Here is a 21,176-nt window from a genome sequence, read left to right as displayed (position 1 = left end):
CTCATTTGTAAAACAATTATATTACACATGCAAACTAAAGGTCGATAATTTGACAGTACTTGAAAATCAGTTATTTAAATTGGCTGTTACTGTAATTAAAATGCAACACTGAAACTGGCTATTGAACCTTTAATATCTAATAAATATAAACACAACAAAATTAACTGATTTGTAAGATGAGTTTGCAATTGGTAGTGTTATGGAATATAATTATTTATTAGATGTTAAAGGTTTTTAAATAAGTCAAGTGATTTTCATCTTCTGTAACTCAATCCTTGTTTACTCAAAATAACCAATAACCTGAATTATTTCCCCGTCTCTTAGGTATGAGTTATCAAGTTTCAACTGTACAGTGTACCTGGTACGACTACAAGGTTTTATCATTACAAGTACGTGCTCTCGGCTCTTTTTTCGGTATGCCTTCACATAGAGATGGTTTCACCTTGCCATTCTTTTCTTCCATGCAAATGCCTAGCATCACCTAAAAAAGCCCAAACAGCAATTGTATCAGATGATAAAAAAAAAAACACACTATGTTTGTACACATAGTGATAATATGTATATTTTTCACATTAAATTTAATCTACTCACTAACTTAACCCCTATTAGGTTTCAGTTGCAGAGGACAATTTTGTTCACATGCACAGAACATTAGATGCTGTATTTTACAATACTGAGCAACAGAATATTAAAATATATCACACTTTTACTCTTCAAAATGATCATAAAGAGATACTGTAAGGTAAACTGGACTCTCCTGTATTTTTTTATATTTGGAATTTCAAATAGTGAAAACTTAACAATTTCACTGCTGACAATGTAATTTTGACTTGAAGTCTTTTTGTTAGTGTTTTCTATGCGCCTAGGTTCTTATTCTATGGATGTCATTTGCTAAAACAATCTATAGTTGACTAATGTAGTGAAAACATCAATGTTGCAACCATACGAAAAAAATAGCATACATCTGGAAAATTATTTAAAAATTTTGTTTTTTTACAGTGTTTTTTTATTAAACTATTTGATATTAAAAAAAATTAAGTGTGTATTATTTTATAATTTTGAGTAATTTTTTTCACATTTGTCGAAGAAACAAGCTTCTAAACAAGATAAGTCTCATAAATCTGTGTTTAATAGCTGTTCAATTATAATTTTAAAAACTAAGCTGAATTCTACATAATTGATCAGTAAATAAATGCTGGAGTGAAAGTGAAATGAAATATGTCTTTATTTTTGAGGTGGAGTTAGGGTTGTTTAGCCCTCTCTTCTACTCAACCTCAAGATAATATTAAATATGCAAACAATATTAATAACATTCTCTTAAAAATATACTAAATATTCTAAAGAACTGGTAATATGTTATTTCAAACTTTTTGAAAAAATTAATGATAAATAAGTACAGATCAAGCTGTAAACTTTTCTGCCACCACAAACTTTGTACGAACCTGAGTACCCCCACCACACTGAGCGGAGCATGGACCCCACTCGACAAAGTCCCAGCGGTATTTGGGTGTGTACGTTGGCGTGTCAGAGGGCATAGCATATGAGTAGTGAACTCCTGGATTGGTGTCTGCAAAGAGGCAGACCTGCAACAGCAAAAGATCGATAGCTATTATTGTCCCAGGATTGATAAATGACATCAAACAACCTAACTGATAGAAAACGTTTTTCAGTCTTTTCCTCAAAGATGGATAACTCAAACATAGAAGAAATTTTTAAGAGAACATAATTCAATGTTCAACAAACCAACCCCCTGCTCTACCTTTTACTGAGTTGGGGGTAAAAGTTCAGTTATACAGGTGAAAAGAGCACTATCACATTACAGATTCAGAATCAACATTGACTGGTCATTTGAGGTATTTATAATTTTTTCTAATAATGAACTTACTGATACACCTTGCTAAATTAAGCTAATGCATTTGATTTTTGTTGAATTTTCTGCCTACCAATATTATATAAATAATTGTATACTTTAAATAACAATTTCAAAATAATAATTCAAAACTTTTTAAAGCACCAGAGTCATTTTACCAGGCTAATTTGCAAGCACATTAAAATGTCTGCTGCACTGAAAAGGACTCTATACTAATCAACTCAGCAGTGTGAATATACTTGGACATGTTGGTGTGTGTCATGTAGATCATTGGTTGATTAGCTAAAAACTATATCTTGGCTAAGAGCTACACAAGGAGTCATTTCATCCACTGCACTGAATTTTCATAAATCTTCTCATAAATTTTCATTTGTCATTTCTTTGCACAATTGCGACATTTTAAAATTACACAGAATCTTCACAGTATTGAAATGCTAAAGTAACAGTAATCTAATACATACATAAAGCACCAAAGGTTCTGTAAGTGGACCTTTAATGTTGAGTTCATCCATATCTTTCCCAGGTTTCGTGTAGATTCCTTTGGTGTTTCCAAAATTGTATTCCCCTTCGTAGCCTTCTGTACTGAAAATGAAAATTTTTTTAGCACTTAAAAATTGCCTATCAGTATTATATAATATCCATTTATATTTGTTCTTGAATATTAGTATCCTAGCAAGTACTACTTTGGCTCTACAGAATATTTCTTAAAGATTAACATGTCAAGAAAAAAAAGCACAAAATTGGAGTGACTGAAGCAGAAATTACAATCTTGGAAATTTGTAAGAAACAAGAGCTGCTCAACAGACAAATTTAACTATAAGTGTTTTCTTCTGACCAAGCTTAAACCCTCTTAAAGTCCTTCGCTTAAAGTTTGTTATTGACGATGGATGATTTGAAAGTATAGAAGCATTTTGACATTTGGCATCGTTATATGTTACAATCAAGTATAACACACTATATTTCGAGAATTGAAATCTACCTTCTTCTTTAAATGTAAAAAATCTGATTTTACTCTGTCAGGCACTGACAAGGGTGACAAAAAACAAAAACAAGTTCTGTCATTTTATATTAGCAGAGCCCAGGTTAGCTAAGGCAACCTGGGCTTTAGTTCCTTTAGCTAAGGCATTCTTTAGTTCCCAATGACCCCCTCATAACCAGGAACGCAACAAACAGTTACATTTTTGATTCTGCCAAGGGAAGAAACAACCTGATAACAATCCTAGATAAGTATATAAGTTAACAAGAAGAGTCCAATGCCTAGCTGTCTGTGAAAAATGTTTATCGTCTTGCTCTTATATTGCAGTCAAAGATTCTCATGAGAAAACTCCATAATGGCTATGACTTTGGGGCTGAAACATAAAAAGTATTATCTGATGATCTTCATTCTAGGTTCTTGGTGTCTTATTATAATTTCCAGCATTCCCCAAGGCTCTATTATAGGTTCTCTTTTTTTCTATTATATGCAAATGAACATTCACTTAAAGGATCACTTGATGCAATACACTGATGAATACAAGTGTTGTACAAGTAAAGTCTACTCATATACTATTGTAAATTTACAATACAATATGAGGTTGAGTGGTAGAGAGGGCTTAATAGCCCTAACTCCGCCTCTTTAATAAAGGCATTTTTCATTTCATTTAAATTACTAGATACTAGTACACCACATAACACTTTGATTGATATCATAACTTTGACACTGTATATAATGGGTTGTATGTTTTGAATCTGATTCAATTTGTTTCTTAGAGATGCGCATAGATTTTGACTTTAATTGGAAAATTCACACTGATCAGCTATGTAAAAAAATTAAACAGCTGCATTTTTCCTTTAGATATTTATCCGGATAAATAAATCTATTCTTAAAATGGTGTATTATGGTTATTTTTTCTATTGGTATCATATGATATCCTCTTCTGGGGAACTTCATCACCATCCTCTTTCAACTGTGTTTTTAGGCTGCAGAAAATGGCTGTGAGGGTTATTTGCGGTCTCAGGAGCCAGGAGAATTTCCGAGAAGTATTCCCTCGTGAACATTTCCATACCTTTTCATCCTTATTCATATATTCAATGAGTGTATTCACTTTCAAATACCTTGAATCTTTTCCAGTAAATATATATCTTTATTCCATATGATTAAAAATCTGTCCTAAGGTGCCAATGCATCATCACGAATTCTTTAAAAAAATATCCACAAACCTTAGGCCAATGTATTTTAATGCTCTACCAGACTATATAATAACTAGTGAAACCCTTTCAATATATCAAAAAAGACTAAAAAAATTATCTCATAAACAGAGCATGTTATAACTTGGAGGAATTCTTAGGAGGTTTGTCTTTGACGGCACAGGTTTATTAAATTGTATTTTTCAATAGCCATGTTAATATATTTTTAAAAATCTGATAAATTTGAAATGGAATGTAAAAATAATATTATATGTAATATCGTTTGTATGAATACTACTCGATTATGACAATATTCCATGCAATTTTGTATTGTTAATGAAGAATGAAGATTTGGTTTTTGATTTTATTTTATTCATTCAAGAGCAAATGGAAGTTTGTTTTTTGGATAAAAATATTACTAATAATCTCAACTAACTGCTCCACTCACTAGCCACCATTCAAGTAGTAAGTTTGGTTGTCAATTGCTGTCACTGCAATCATATTATCACTAGGATGTACTTTCTGCCAGCTTCACGTTCATGGCACCCTTTGGCACTGTTGCTATAGGGGCATAACCTGAAAACAACAGTGATATGTTAGGGAAAATCAAATTCGGTTGTCATCAAACAAAGTGGAATGATTTAAGGGATAGGTGTATGATAGAGGTTGCCCAACCTGAAGTTACCAATACTGGTGTGTAGGTCTTTATAAAAAAATAAGTTTAGTTAAATCATGTTCATGAAGGCCAAAATTATAGTACTTTTAGAATTACAATGTGATTTTTGGCGAGTAATTAAAAATGCCCATGAATTATTATTTTCAATAAACATGTTCTGAAGTGATTAATAGTATCCATGAACATATTTTAAATGATTAAAATGTAGCCGGATAATATTCAGAGAATAATAGAAAACCATTGTTGTCCCTCAGGGGCGGTCTTACTTTCGAGGCCGTACGGGTAGTGGCGACCCCGAGGTACCCTAGCTAATGCTCCAGATCCCTTCTCTTCTTGTTCTGGAGGCCTATGGCTGGCACACTTTTCTATGTGTCAGCCTATCTCTCTTCTTCACTCTCTTCTATCTGAGGTAAAGTTCCTCAACTCTTCGATCTAGTTTCCCTTTCATTTCTCCCACTAGGGGCCAAGCCACGGTGGAACAGCGTAGGCCAGGGCTGAATGGCTGGTGGCAAACCAGTCTTTACTATGCGGACTCTGGACACCGGCGACCCTCCAGTTTAAAAGCAGCTTACCCAGGCATGCGGGGCTCTGTCTGGGTTGACCTTCCATTCCCTAGCTTCTCGTGGGAACAACATGAAAAGAAACAAAAACAAAAATCAAAACCAACCAACCCTTGAAACAGTTCCTGAAGCTGTTTCTAACCTACCTCTTCCTGCTGAGGTAGCTCCTGAAGCTACCTCGCACATACCACCACCTGGCAACACAACTCAAGAGGTTGTTATGCCAACATCCCTACCTTCTCCTCAACAAAGTGCCTTAGGAACACAGGAGGTTCCATTGCACACTGAAGCTCCCATACATGGCAAGGCTTTATCTGAGGAAGGCAGTACAAGCGCTGAGGAAGCAAAATCCCTTCAAGATGTAGAAGATCAGCTCCTCAACAGCCCAAGCACTCCCATGTCTACAGGTACGCTGGATGATGCCACAGAGCAACTCGGCAACCTCAGAATGAAGAGGCCCAATCTCACCACTGCTCAAAGAAGAGAAGCACTAAAGGCTAAACTTCTTGAAAAGGGTGAAGCTTTTGACCCTTCCAAGTGGAGGAGGGGGAAAAAAGAAGAAGAAAAAGAATCCAGAACGGCAGGAGGTCTCAACTCCGGGCCCAACTGCGGGTACCAAGGCGGGGGTGGGGTCGGCCAAACGCCCCAGAGGCACCTTGGTCACCCCGCCCTCCGCTGAGGGACCCGCAAAGAAGGCTAGGAGGGAAACCCAAAAGCCCGAAGCCCACGATCCCGAGGCCTCTGGTAGCACACCCAAGGCTACCTACAGAGAGGTCGCAGCGATCAAAATGGCCATAGCCCTCGAAGGCTACCCGGAAGCGAAGCTTAGTGCAGAGCAAGGAGAAGCCATCGAGGACGCAATTATGGAAGAAGTCCAACCCCTGGAGGATGGTTCCGTTCCATCGTTTGCGGGCACCTACCTAGAGAAAGGTGTTTTAATTGCTTCCTGCATCAACGAGCACACCAAACGTTGGCTGGAAGAAGTTATTCAAAGAATAAAACCTCTGGGAGATGACATCTCTCTGAGAGTGGGTCTGCGTAAGGACATCTTGAGGTCCACTAGGGTGTTTTTTCAGAGCTCACCCGAAGCTTCTGAAGAAGACACCTGAAAAGGTACTTGAGATGTTCAATAAGCAGAACCCCGACCTGAATGTAAACGAGTGGAAAATCCTTCCATCCAAGCCAGACCCGAAAGGTTACGGATTCGTCTGCTTCCTGGACGAGGTCTGCTACAAGGCTGTGAAGGCTTCCAACTGTAGAGCCAACTTAGGACTCTGGCAGGTCTCAATTGTCTCCTCGACAGTCAAGGACAATGCCACGAGTTCTACAAATCAACCTCCAGCACAGTAGGGCTGCCTCGGCAGCCTTCTGCCAGTTCTTCCTCCAGGAGGGATTTGATCTGGCATTGATTCAAGAACCATGGCTTCACCAAGGGAGAGTGGCGGGCCTAAATGAAACCAAAGGTAAGTTTAATTTACTGTACCTCTCTAAGGAATGTCAGAACCTGCATCCTGTTGAAGAGAGGCTTGGATTTTCTAACCCTCAACGAATTCTGCTCCAGAGATCTCACTGTGGGCACACTGACCTGGAAGAATGGAGGCATAGTGCAGAGCACAATTGTAGGCTCCGTATACTTGCCATATGATGCCAGGGAACTCCCTCCATCAAGAGACCTAGAGCTCCTGGTGGAAGAAGCACAAGCCAGACGTCAACAACTTCTTCTAGGTTGTGACGCCAACGCCCATCACTCTGCTGGATGGGGCAGCACCAACACTAACCCCAGAGGTGAGGGCACTTTTACAATTTTCTTCTAAGTAGGGACCTATTTATATGTGAAATAAAGGTAACCGCCCTACGTTCGCAACACGAATTAGACAAGAAGTTATTGACATAACAATCTGCACACAAGGTATACTTGGAATGGTTGATAAGTGGCACGTAAGCGAAGAGGCCTCATTATCGGATCACAGGTATATCCGCTTTAACTTGCAAGATGAGGCTGCAGAGGTCCTCTATCGCAATCCCAGGAGGACTGACTGGTTGGGATATAAGTCTGACCTTCAGTCACAGTTGGGATCGGTAGGCGGAAGGGTGCGATGCTTCACAGACATAGATCAGATAGCTTCTGACCTGCAGAATGCTATAATCAATAGCTTTCCACGACAATTGCCCATTGCGACGGGGGAAGAGTCGAACCAATACTAAGTGGTGGACTGCGGACCTCGCTCGCAAAAGGGCTAATGTCAGGAAGCTGTACAATCAATGCAAAAGGAGCCGTATCTGGGAGTCCTATCATAGAGCTCTAACAGAATACAGCCTAGCAATTAAAAAAGCAAAACAAAGTTCCTGGAGGCAGTTTACACAGAAGGTAAATGAGTTAAGCGCGGCAGCTAGACTGCAACGCTTACTAGCCTCAAGTCCAACCGGTCCACTTGGGATCTTTAAGGTCCCAGGGAGGTCAACAACACTTCCGGGTCTAGTGAAAGCCTCAAACTTCTCCTTGAGACTCACTTCCCTGATTGTATCTTTGAGAATGACGACACTGGGTCTGGTAACCACGAGGCAGGCTCACGGCCAAGAGCTTGTCGTGGTAGCTGGGCCATTGCCAGAAGGATTGTCACTCTCTCTAAAAGCCAAATGGGCAATTTCTAAATTTGCCCCTTTCAAATCTGCAGGAGGGGATGGAATCTTTCCGGCCCTGCTTCAACAAGGGCCGGAGAATCTCCTTACCCCTCTATGTGAACTATTCAGGGCGAGCCTAGCCTATGGGTACATACCACAAGTCTGGCGTCTCAACAGGGTGGCCTTCATCCCTAAAAAAAGGGAGAGCGGACTACTCTGTCCCTAAATCTTTTCGTCCCATCAGTTTATCTTCGTTTCTACTGAAAACATTAGAAAAGACTGGTGGAGAGGCACCTGAGAAAGGGAGTTCTCTCAGACACTCCCCTTCATCGCAACCAACATGCATACCAGCAAGGCAAATCCTGTGAATCAGCACTGCGCACCAACTAGTCAGTAGGATTGAGGATAGCCTGTCCGCCAAGGAATTGGCATTGTGCACCTTCAATAGACATTGAAGGAGCTTTCGACAATGCCAAATTCACTGCAATGGTAAGTGGAGCACAGCGACGTGGCCTCGAGCCAGCTCCTGTGCCGTGGTGGCTTAGGGCCATGCTGTGCTCCAGACGGATCAGGGCCGATCTCAATGAAGTATCGCTTGTGATCGCACCCACAAGGGGATGTCCTCAAGGAGGCATCCTGTCACCTCTACTGTGGAATCTAGTTGTAGATGGTCTACTTGAGGACCTTACTAACAACGGGAATCTATGTCCAAGGATATGCAGACGACATAGTCCTTTATGGTACAAGGGAAAATATACAAATGTTGTTGTTGATATCATGAATACCAACCTTCAACATGTACACAACTGTGTCAGGGAGAGGGACTGAAAGTAAATCCCTCTAAGACAGTAAGTTGTACCATTCACTAGAAAAAAGAACCTAGAGTCTCTTTCTAGGCTGAAACTCGCATCCACTCAGCTGGAGTGGTCAAAGACAGTCAAATATTTAGGACTGACTCTAGACCCATAAGCTTACGTGTAATGATCATCTTAATAATATCCTGCACAAAGCAAAGTGGGCGCTCATGACGTCCAGGAGACTTGCAGGAATCTCATGGGGCGTAAAACCCCATATAGCACTATGGCTTTACAAAAGCAGTAGTTAAGGCCTCAAATCACTTATGGTTCATTAGTCTGGTGGACAAAGGTGAATCAGGTAACTGCCCAAAGCCAAGCTTGAAAGCTTACAAAGGCTTGGCACAATCTTTGTAACCGGAGCATTCAGGAGCAGTCCCTCAGCGACCCTCGAGGTGGCTTTAGGACTTCTACCTCTTGATGTCCATATAAAAGCTGAAGCGCGTAAGTCAGCTTATCGGCTGATGGTTGCTGGCTTGTGGAGGAATGACGCGTCTAACGCGAGCCATGGCGCCATCACTGAAGCTGTAAACCCAAGCGCTATATCTCGAAAATGGTCTCCGACACAATGAGAACGGAGTTCGTATTCAATAAGCCATTCTCTGTTGACTTCTACTCCAGAGATGAGTGGAAATCGCAAGATAACATCCCAACAATAAGAAAGAGCTTTGTCTGGTACACGGATGGCTCGCTTATTAAGGGTAGAACTGGATATGGAGTGTTTAGTCAATCCCCTAGAACTGCCCTTAGCGGCAGTTTGGGTCGGAACTGCTCCATATTTCAAGCCGAAATCTATGGTATCCCTAGCCTGTGCCAACCTAGGCCTCACCAGAAGGTACCAGGAATGAACATCTGTATAATGTCAGACAGTCAGGCAGCTCTTTAAAGCTCTTGACTCCAACAGCATTTCATCCAGGCTTGTGTGGGGAGTGCTTTAACACTCTCTCTGCAAGCTTGGATCACGCAACTGTGTGCGTCTTGGTTGGGTACCGGGCCACACAAGGCATAGGTGGCAACCGAATGCCGCCGACAGGCTTGCCAAAAGCGGAGCAAAGCATGCCATACACCGGTCCAGAACCAAGTTGTGGTATATAAGCAAGTCAGCCGCTTACCAAAGTATAAACAAATGGTCCAGGAAGACACACCGCTTGCGGGGTGGCAGAGTCACCAAGGACAAGCACTCGGCAAAAGACTGCTTGCCGATTCTAGCTCCGGATTCACCAGATGGCTGATGGGGCTGGGCAGGGATCGGGTTAAGCAAGTGATTGCCTTGATCACTGGACACGGCCAACTTCAGGAAACACCTAAACACTCTAGGTTTTACGAAATGAGGACTCGGAGTGTAGACTCTGCAATAAGTCTGAAGAGACTGCAAAACACATAATACTGGACTGTGAGAGACTGGGAGCAAGGAGAAGGGCTCTTTCGGTGATAAACAACCAGGCGACGAAACCAGATGCTAGTATCGGGGAAAAGCTTCTTAGCCTAATTAAGGGGCACGAAGATAGGCTTACCCCTCTAACATCAAAGGGCACACAATAAGCTCAGGTTGACGTGTGAGGATCTAAGAATCCACCCCAATATCCCAAAGGAAAAAAAAAAAAAAAAAAAAAAAAAAAAAAAAAAAAAAAAAAAAAAAAAAAAAAAAAAATCCATTGTTGCGTAACCCACCGGTACGTCATACCATCGTGAACATGTTAATGAAAGTTTTACACACTTTCCAAACTCGGCAATTAGTACTAAAAGTCAGTAAAACAGTAATTTTTAGGGAAACAACTAGTTTTTTATTATAAAATTATATATATATAATTTTATAATATATATATAATATATATATAATATAATAATATATAATATAATAAAAAAACAAAAAGTAGTTGCTCCCGGCGGAGCAAGTACTTTTTGTGATTCAATGTTTATTGAAATTAAATAAGGCTATTGCCATTTATACAATTTAACGTATATATATATATATATATATATATATATATATATATATATATATATATATATTAAAATTGTATTTATTAAAAAAAACTTAATTTATGTTTAGTATGTTCTGAAAAATTAGAAAATGAATCAATAATAATAAAATAACCAAACCATTAGCATATATTTCCGAATAGTTGTCTCCGTTATTCTTACATTACGCTCTTTTGTTATAACAAAATAATAAACACAGCTTCAGACTTTCACAGGTTCAACATGGGAATCCTGTCATAGGGTCTGAGTTTAATTTATCTGGCTGTAGTTGTAAGATAAATTTGAAAGCACAAAACAAAGAAATGCTAAGTATTGAATACAACACTTAATAAAAACTACCAAAAACCTAATATTACTGAGGACGGACAAACTGCATGTAAATACACATTCTTATAATCTAGACTTAATCTAAATGGTCTCATGGCATTAATTTGTATTGTGTGTATGAATAAGTTTTTGCAGTACCTATAACACTTTAAATCTACTAACATCTTTAAATTTTCTAATTATTTTTGCTTTAATTTTTCCTTGTAAAAAGTATTGGAAGCATTGTGATTTATAAAAAAGCAATTCTAGAATGAGGATCAAACCTGTTGTTGGAACACCCTTGAATACATCCTCAACAACGGTACAGTGAGTCCCGTCACCATCGCAGATTCCACAGACATCTTCAACAGCTTCTGATGCTATCTTCCAGTCACAGCCCACTGGCTGCAATTACAGACATTTCTGCAAAGTTGAAAGCTGGCCACATATTAGCACTACAGATATGTACAGATGTACAGTAATCTCTCTGTATCAGCGGGTTTTGGTTATCCACGAACTTTTCTGGTTTTACTCACCCTATCCGAACTTCCTAGCAACTAAAGCAACCTTATCAGCTTTTAGTGCATCAGTAATTTTTAATTTTTAAATAAAGGCAGCACAACACATTTCTCGATTTGACACATCTTAGTTGATTAATGCTGAGAAAGCTTTAGTGTCAGTAACTTGCACTTATAATAAAACACACAATCAAGCCAAGCAAAGAACTGAATGTACAATCTGATGAATGTTCTAAACAGACTGACGCAGGGAAAAGTGACAAATAGAATTGAGGGAGTGCTGAATCAGGACTTGGACACAGTCAAGGCGGTGAATAAGGATCCTCCAATTCTAAGGGGGTACTTATTCAGGGCATGGACACAGCCACTGTACTGATTTAGCACCCACTTTCGTGACGTCAAATTGATGTCACGAGCGAGGAGGGGGTGCTATGTGCAGGAGTTGCTAAATCAGGTGCACCCAAATGAAAATTTTCCAGTTCCTCAAGTGATAGGCTTTGTTAATGTTCTGCTAATACACTATGGTAACATAAACATGAAATAATACAAAAGTATTATACAGTTGTGATATAAAAACCTTAATTTTAAAACGGCCTCCAAAACATTTTTTGTCTACAGTCTTATCCGTAAATCATATTTATTGAGAAAGCTTACAGCCTTTACATTTCATTCTAACCCTTTATACTCTATATTACTATTTATCTCTCAGGTATAACATTCAATGTAAGTGTTTTAGAAGAGAATGTTCTCAAAGTTTTGCCACTAGTTCAGCACATCCTGAGTCTCAAATTTGGAAAACCTAATACTAATTTAGGTTGTTTTTGTAAGTTATAAAAATTGACACTAACTAAAAATAAGAATCTTCCTAATGATTGACAGATTGCACAAATATTGTTTCTCAACCAACCATTTATATATGGTGAATTGAACTTGAAAATGATCAAAAAACAGTGATGGTTATTTATGTCCATAAAAGGTAATCTGTCCTTCTTTTTTTGAGGGGAGGGGGTTGGAGGCTGTGTTCAACAGAAAGATGTTGGTTTGTCTACTTGAAATTCTGAGGGACTCAAAAATGATTCCAAAAATATGAAAAAGTTTGTTTCAAAACCTGAGAGGAAATGTATTATTATGTAGAAGGATGCCCTCACTAATGGCACTTCTGCTTCAATGTACTTGTGAAACACATTTAAAGCATTACTTGAATTAAAAGTAGCATAGGTATAGAATCTTCTTACCAGTTGCCTAATAATTTGTTTTTTGTTACATTTATTCCAACACATTAAAATGTTGAACTCTCTCTTAAACCAGTGAGGCTGGCCATACATCAGTTTTATCAAAAAATTTACGTTAAGGCTTCTAAATGGTTTTGGATTTTTTCTGTTGCTACTTACCATGCAGGCACCCTGAATGCAGGTATCTCGAGTTCCCGGCTTGCAGCGAGTTCCATCCTTCACTCTGGGTGCCAGTTTAGTGTAGACCCCATCGTTAGACAGGCAGTACAGTGCACAAGGATTGGCTGCAACACACATAGTATTAAGTGAAGCAGACAGTACTAAGGTCCAAACATGGAACTATATGATCACGCTCCGCCTGCCTTGTAAGTAAGGCGACCATTACTTTCGCTAGTCTTTGCTAACACCAAGAAATTGTATTTCTTTCTTTATCCTTTGATCATACATGCATAGGGTTTCCAGATGGCTTTAAAAATTCCAATAAGTGAAACATTAAAGCAGGTATTACCCTGTTGGTCACATTTGCACATTTGGTCAAAAATAGTCTGTTTCTTCGATCACACCTCATGTTTACATATATGGGCATTACACAAAATCGTTTTAGACTCAGGTGGTTTCAAATGAGATATTTAAATTGTAAACTAAAACTCAAGGTTTTCAATATTAGAGTAAAAAATTGTTACACATAAGAAAGAAAGTAGAAAAATCGGAATAGTGGTTACTTACAGCAAAAATACCCCCTTTTGCGATGAATTTATGTTATACTGCAAATACATAAAATTGTAGTGAATTCAATGAAATTATGATCATTGGAAGTTCATTCACTTCGCAATAATGGTTAACATTTTATGTTCCACAACATATTTGTATGAAATGTTCATGATAGATAGAAAACAAAAGTAAAAGAATATTGTTACTTATTACAAAACAAGTTTTGTAAGTAATATATGACTTAAAGTTTGTGTAATCTGAGTAATGTATATGTATATTGCAAACACTTTATCTAGTTGTGGTGAAATTTGCATTTGAAATACCCTTTCTTAATTTTATTTTCTTAATTAAGATCGTTATATTGAATCCAAGTAGGTGGAGTTTTCAGCAGTACATTATATTATGGAATCTCCTCTTTCAATTGTTATCAAGATAAGAACACTTTTCATTCAGGAAATTGATAATATTACAACAAATCTTCGTCAATATGAGACATGTCCATGCATTTGTGGTCTAGGGTTAAAATAACCTGATATATTTGGCTACCTTTTTGTACAATCAGACAGCCTATAAAGAGTTAATACAATGTTTAAAAAAGAATAATTCATAGTTCTGTTATTGTATAACTGTTTTAATTGTATTTAAAATCAAATGGAAAACACTATATTAATCATTCCCACACTATTAAAAATTTCACTGAATGGATATATATTTCTTTCATACTAACTTACGATCAGAATCAGGTGCTTTGTAGGGTTTCCAAGTGTGCAATACACCTTCGAAAGGCTTTTTGTCAAACTCAGTGCATTGCAATTCTCGAAATGTTGGGCCACTGTTGTCAGTACATTCCTGTTACAACAAGCAGTTATAAGACCCAACCCAGCAGGCATACAATCATACATTGAAAATTATCAACAAACGTATTAATAGTTATACAACTAGTCTACCTTTTAATGTATTCAGATTACAATATTTCAAAACATTTGTAGGCTATTACTAAGAAAGAAAGAAATTTATTTCTTAAAGAAAGTAATATATACATCTGATATTTTTCTTGTTAGACAGTTAAACCAAAAATAATCCTCTTGAAAATATTCTTTTAAATGTAAACAAAATACAAAAACAAAGATGTTAAAAACAAGAATAGAATATAACAAAGCCTTTACTTGTGCTCAGACTGACCTTAAGATAAAACACATAACAATATTTAAAATATACCATATTATGTTGTAACAAATACAAACAATAATAGCATTTAATAAAATAAACTAATAATTGCAAAACACATATTATATGATACATTTTAGGAAATTATAAATGAAAAATTAATGTATCAAGTGACTGTGCGGTTTTATTTGTAACTAAATTAGCTATTTTTTAGCAAGTGATATTAATCCATTGGCTTACTTTGAGGAGACGATCTCGCCATGAATGCTCCCAGTGCTATCTATATTACTTTGAAGTGCCAGTCAATTTACAAGCTTATGACGTGGTTTTTTTAAAACTATGTTTTAATACAAATATTATACAGTTTTTTTTCAGAAAAATATGCTATATAAGATAAAGAAAGAATATACTTACCATTTTTAAATTACAAAGTTGGTCTTGTTGACTTTTTAAATATAGTTTGTAATAAAAATTGCAACTAGAAATATTATTTAAAATTTTATTCTGAGTAAGATAAATGTTGCACCAAAGCTTTTGAACACAAACAAATATAATGTGGGTCAGCAGACTTGTATTTCTCATACTTCTTATTATCTTCTTAGTTAGTACTTTCAATTCCGTTGGTGCATAAAGAGATCTTTCCTAAATTTTAATTTACAAAGAATGCAAATATTGAATAAATTGTTCATTTTTAACAAGAAAACGTGAAAAGATATCACAGTGCGATGATAGTGCTTTCAGAGTTAAATAGTTTGCTATTTTCTAACAAGATACAAGCACCATTCAGACTTAAATTCTTTTCTGTATTCCATAGAATAGAGGAAATATAGTAATTTTACTCTAGACTGGCAAACTGCAGATGGAGAAGAGAATCAAACAGATTGGCTCAGAGACAGTTGACTTAAGTAAACAAACAGTGTAAATTAGTGAGACTTGATGCTTTAAAAAACAATGAAATTGATAATTTTATTGACAATGGTGAATATAATATTAAGTAACTCTGAGAGTGTTCTAGTATGAAGATGAGGCAAATATTAACCAGACTTTTCTTTCCAAAATTCCATAGAGGAAGTGAGTGGTGACATGTTTATACATGTTGGATGGGAATGCCAAGAAAAGGAGAGGTAGGGTTTGGCATACCAGAGCAGATGGGCTACTAGTAAAGTCATAACTGAACAAGAGATACACATGAAGGAGGAGGAGCTCTTCTTATTGGAATATAAATTTTCTATTATTTCACAAAAGAAAACTCACAATTATCCAATAATTAGTGTATTTTTCACGAGGCCTTTCGACATCGAAGATGCCATCATCAGGTGTGAATCAACAATTTAAAAACAAATATCAGCTGAGTAAAACTATCAACATTTATATGGTTAAAAATTAAAATAAAATGAAATAAATATTTAGTATATGTATAAAAGTTTGGGTCAAAAAGAGAATTTAGTTATATTTTAAGGAATGGTGAATTTTGAATCGGTCCAAAATCATTGTTTAAAATTGTATCTTTGTGTTTTTGTTATGTACAATGTTTCATATGCGTCGAGTTCTTCTTGTTTGTGGACTTCTTTTAATAATGTAAAGTTTTAAAATGTGTGGTTTGTTTCAAAAGCATGTTTGGCGATAGCAGATTTATCAGTTTGTCCATATTTATAATATCTTTCGTGTTCTTTAAATCTTTTTTTAATAGTTCTTTTTTGTTTGGCCAATATAAATTTTATCACAATCTTCACAGTTAATTTTGTAAATGCCACTTTTATTTTCATCTAAAATTTTATCTTTAGGATTTCCAATTAGGTTATTTATCTTATATGGTGTGTAAAATGTCGAGCTCAAGATATGCTTTCAGAAGGTCCTTACGTTAAAACCACTAAAAATCCTCTGAATAAATTCATTGAATCGATGGTTACAACTTTAAAAGAATGCCAATTGCTTATGAACAAAGTATTATGCAAAAGACTAACAGTTTTCAAATCCATGTTTACCACGTTTATATTGCTTACCTAAGATCCATAAGCCCAGGGAACAAAATGAGACCAATAGTAATCATGTATAAACTCTCCCACATACTTATTATCTAAATGGTTAGTTCAACGATTTGAAAAATTTTCACAGCCTCCAAGTCTTACTGTTAAAGACAGAAATCAGTTTATCGACATGACAGTTTCATTTGACGTTACTTCTTTGTATCCCAATGTCCCTATGAAATGCACGTTAAATATTATCAAGGAATGGTTAATATCAATAGATTTAACACAAGATGAAATTAGGAATACATAATGTTAACTGATTTATGCATGTCTCAAACCACTTTTCAATTCGAAAATCAGTTCTATCAACAAATTGAAGGAACAGCAATGGGGAACCCTTTTTTCATGCTTTATTGCAAACATTTTCCTAGCAAAATTTGAATTAAACGCGAAACAAAAATATGACTTATTTCCCCAGAGTGTGGTTGCGTTATGTGATGACATTTTCGCCATATTTAACAAAAACCAAGACCTTCAAAATTTTATTAATCAACTAAATAACATTTTATCCGACTATTAAATTTACTTGTGAAATTGAAACTAATTCATCATTGCCATTTTTAGATGTATTAGTGAAAAGGAATAATGGCGACATAGAATACAGGGTTTGTCCCGGAAAGTAATAGGACTGAGTCGATTTAAACAAATGTATTGAGTAAAATCGTTACAATTCTTTAAACACTTTCAAAATAGGATCCTTCTGCGTCGATGCAGCGCGCCAGCGCGATTTCCAAGCATTGAAGGCGTCACAGAAGGCATTCTCCGGAATAGCCATGAGAGCCGCGGTGCAAGTGCTTGGATCCCCCTCTGTCGTCTCAAAATGCTTGCCTTTTCAGGAGAGGAAACAAAAAAAAAGTCTGGGGGCCACATCTGGGCTGTAGGGCAGCTGTGGAAGAGTTGGGATGCCGGCCTTGGCCAGGTAGCTGTTCACAAGAAAGGCGGTGTGAGCCGCAATTTCTGGTCGCCAGTGAGCACTTTGGGACCCATCTTCGCACACACTTTGCGCATGTTCAAATGCTCCGTCACAATTTCATGAACCACAGATTTTGGTAAATGTACCATAATTAAACGAATACTTAGTCGACGGTCTGAGTTCAAAACTTTGCGCACATGAGTCACATTGTCGGTGTTTTTGTCGAAGTCGAAGGTCTTCCAGCACGTTCTTCATCAGCGACCTCTTCCTGGCCCTCCAAAAAGGCCTGGTGCCACCGAAACACACCACTTGTTGCTAAAGCAACATCTGGGTAAGCCTGCGTGATTATATCAAATGTCTGTGTCGCAGATTTACCGAGTTTTCACACTGAATATAATCGTGTACCTCTTCTCTAACGAACGCTGAATTTTCGGCTTGCAACCACTCACAGAAACACGTCACATGAAAATGCCTGTCCTGATTCTTCAGGTGCTCGGAGACAACTGACTAGCCGCTTGTTCGTTAGCTAGGAATGCCCTCCACCAAATGCAGTCGGTGTACGCACGCTCCAAAGTACAGTCCTTGGCGAAAGAAAATCAGTCCTATTACTTTCCGGACAAACCCTGTATGACATTTACAGAAAACCCACTTGCAACAACAGATACATACCACACGATTCGAACCATCCACCCTCCCAAAAAAGAGCTGCTTTCCACACAATGATTAATAGATTACTTACAACACCTTTAAAAACACGATGAATACATGAAGGAAATAATAAACATAAAAAGTATAGCAGCTTTCAATGGATACTCAACTAAATTAATTGACAGTTTATTAAAGAAACAAAAGAAGAATTTATCAAAAACATCGAAGACAACTTTAAAAAGTGAACAAAAAGAAAAACGAAACTGGCAATCCATGAGTTAATGGTCCATTTTATAAAGAAATTAAAAAAGTATTTAGAAAACATCAAGACATAAACATAACATTTTACACACCATATAAGATAAATAACCTAATTGGAAATCCTAAAGATAAAATTTTAGATGAAAATAAAAGTGGCATTTACAAAATTAACTGTGAAGATTGTGATAAAATTTATATTGGCCAAACAAAAAGAACTATTAAAAAAAGATTTAAAAAGAAACACGAAAGATAATATAAATATGGACAAACTGATAAATCTGCTATCCGCCAAACATGCTTTTGAAACAAACCACACATTTAAAAACTTTACATTATTAAAAGAAGTCCACAAACAAGAAGAACTCGACGCATATGAAACATTGTACATAACAAAACACAAAGATACAATTTTAAACAATTGATTTTGGACCGATTCAAAATTCACCATTCCTTAAAATATTAACTAAAATTCTCTTTTGACACCAAACTTTTTATACATATACTAATATTTATTTCATTTTTATTTTAATTTTAACCATATAAATGTTTGATAGTTTTACTCAGCTGATATTTGTTTTAAATTGTTGATTCACACCTGATGATGGCATCTTCGATGTCGAAAGGCCTCGTGAAAATACACTAATTATTGGATAATTGTGAGTTTTCTTTTGTGAAATAATAGAAAAAAAAGAGATACACAAGTCTGTTGAGTGAAGTATTATTATCAAATTTTTGTTACAAGAGGGTGCAAAACCTGCTGCAATTTTTTGTCGGCTATCTGCACAGTTTGCTAAAAAATCAATGAGAAGGATTAAAGTCTAAAAGTGACAAACGATTTTCCTAAGACCAAATATCAGTGGAAAACCGGATCCGTGCATGCAGATTGTGGAAATCCAAGACTTGTCTTTCTGCAGAGAAAGTTTTTGTTATGGTTATTTGGGATTAAAAATGAAATGTCTTTATTAGAGGTATTACATTATTTGGGATTACAGAGGTATATTGCTTATTAATTTTCTCCATGAATGGTATACAATTAGCCAACAACTACCAAACTACTACCAATGCCAATTCTATGTACTATTGCCAATTGTTTGACGAGAAACTGTCTTATCAGCAAAAAAGGTGAGTCTTGCCTATTGGAAGTGAAATTCTGCTTGATGACAACGCATGTCCACACTTATAGTAGATGAAGTGATTCAAGAAAGAATGGACAAAATTAACTGGGAAACAGTTAAACATAAGCCCAATCTGGCACCACGTGACCACTCAAAGATATTTGAGCCACTCAATGAAGATTTGGGGGATCTTCACTTTGATGATGACGAAGGGATAGAATCTTTCATGCACAATTGGTTACAGAAGCAACCAAAGTCATTCTTTGATGATGGCAACACAATCTTTCTAATTTGGTGAGTAAAATGTGTCAATAAAAAAGAAGATTATGTAGAAAAATATCACATCATCAAAATTGCATTTACTCAATTGATAGTAGTTCTAAGAAAAAAGTCAGTTGATATTTGACTCACCCTCGTAATATCGAAGAAAAGATTGAATATATTGCAGGAAACTTGTGCAGGAACTAGTCAACTTATTTTAGTTATTATTATTATATTTTAGTGGTTGTCAATTTGTTGCCTGCCAGCCACCAAACAGAAACACTAACCTGAGTGTTACACATGTTGTACTCAGAGCGTTTGCCAGAGCAGTACCGTCCTTTGTTGGATGGCTGGGGATTGTCACATAAACGTTCACGCACCTCCACACCACCTCCACAAGTGCGGGAACATGGGCTCCATTTCCCCCACTCTCCCCACTCCCCATTGACGGCCTGGGGCCGTGCTCCAATCATTACGCAAGTCTTATTAAAACACCACTGCAATCACATTATACATCACTGGCAACACATATTTATTATAATAGCATTTTTATTTATATTTTTTTCTCATTTTAAACTAGTTATTTTTGTTTAGGAAAAGATGAAAGTCCTCCAAGACTTTGTTTGTATTGTTTTACCAAGAGAAAACCAAAAGAGCAGGATAAAGAAATTAAGTTCCGTTTGACCTCACAACTGGATAATACTTTCCACATTGACTATTACAGTTAACCACCTAACATTAGAAGGATTAGGATTTAAAAACCGTTACCTAGCTTTATATCATAACTGTTACCAAAATCACTCATTTTACTGTGCACAGAAAGATTTTTCAAACTAAATGATTTCACAACAAATGGAAAATTGACAATCTTGCACAATCAGGTAAGTGAAGGAAATCCTTCAACATCATGGCAATATTATCAATTAAAACAAAACCCAAATTAGTTAAATTGATATTATATATTTATAAGTTATTGATTCTATTGATAGAAATGTTATTGTTATGTTTGAAATAGAAATGTAATACTATTACACCTGTTACAATATGTCGTTGATTTGATGGATTATTAGTGAATTAATAGGAATGTAAATGGGAATATTTTTACAAAGCCAACATGTGCATAGTTGTCACTATTTAGTAAAATTGACATCAAAAGGTATAACCATTTATTTTTGTCTTTTCCTTTTCAATCAATTGATTTAATAAATTTCTGCTTTCAAACTTATTATTTTAATCAGCAGTCAGTGTTTTTTTAAATAAAACATGCTGGACTTTTAAATTCA

The 21,176-nt window shown here is 36.4% G+C and overlaps 2 protein-coding genes across 2 annotated transcripts in view; both read right to left on the bottom strand.

Annotated features, from left to right (window-relative positions):
• Positions 1–367: 367 nt before the first annotated feature.
• LOC124366739 (A disintegrin and metalloproteinase with thrombospondin motifs 7-like) lies at positions 368–11,424 on the bottom strand. Its single transcript, XM_046823340.1, has 5 exons — positions 11,322–11,424; positions 4,485–4,612; positions 2,332–2,452; positions 1,443–1,583; positions 368–481 (listed from the first exon to the last, which is right to left on the bottom strand). The coding sequence occupies exons 2-5, from the start codon at positions 4,535–4,537 to the stop codon at positions 368–370; spliced, it is 429 nt and encodes a 142-aa protein (XP_046679296.1). The 5' UTR covers positions 4,538–4,612; positions 11,322–11,424.
• The window catches only part of LOC124366738 (A disintegrin and metalloproteinase with thrombospondin motifs 12-like), a 47,937-nt gene continuing 31,305 nt past the window's right edge, over positions 4,545–21,176 (bottom strand). Inside the window, exons 13-17 of the mRNA XM_046823339.1 lie at positions 20,181–20,390; positions 14,230–14,347; positions 12,947–13,071; positions 11,322–11,442; positions 4,545–4,612 (exon numbers count right to left, since the gene is read on the bottom strand). Of these exons, the coding sequence (XP_046679295.1) occupies positions 4,545–4,612; positions 11,322–11,442; positions 12,947–13,071; positions 14,230–14,347; positions 20,181–20,390 (642 nt within the window). The remainder of the gene's footprint in view (positions 4,613–11,321; positions 11,443–12,946; positions 13,072–14,229; positions 14,348–20,180; positions 20,391–21,176) is intronic.

Source organism: Homalodisca vitripennis, chromosome 7, assembly GCF_021130785.1.
Source record: "Homalodisca vitripennis isolate AUS2020 chromosome 7, UT_GWSS_2.1, whole genome shotgun sequence".
Classification (NCBI taxonomy): domain Eukaryota; kingdom Metazoa; phylum Arthropoda; class Insecta; order Hemiptera; family Cicadellidae; genus Homalodisca; species Homalodisca vitripennis.
Note: the sequence above shows the minus strand (reverse complement) of the source record. Positions and strands in the feature narration are given on the sequence as shown.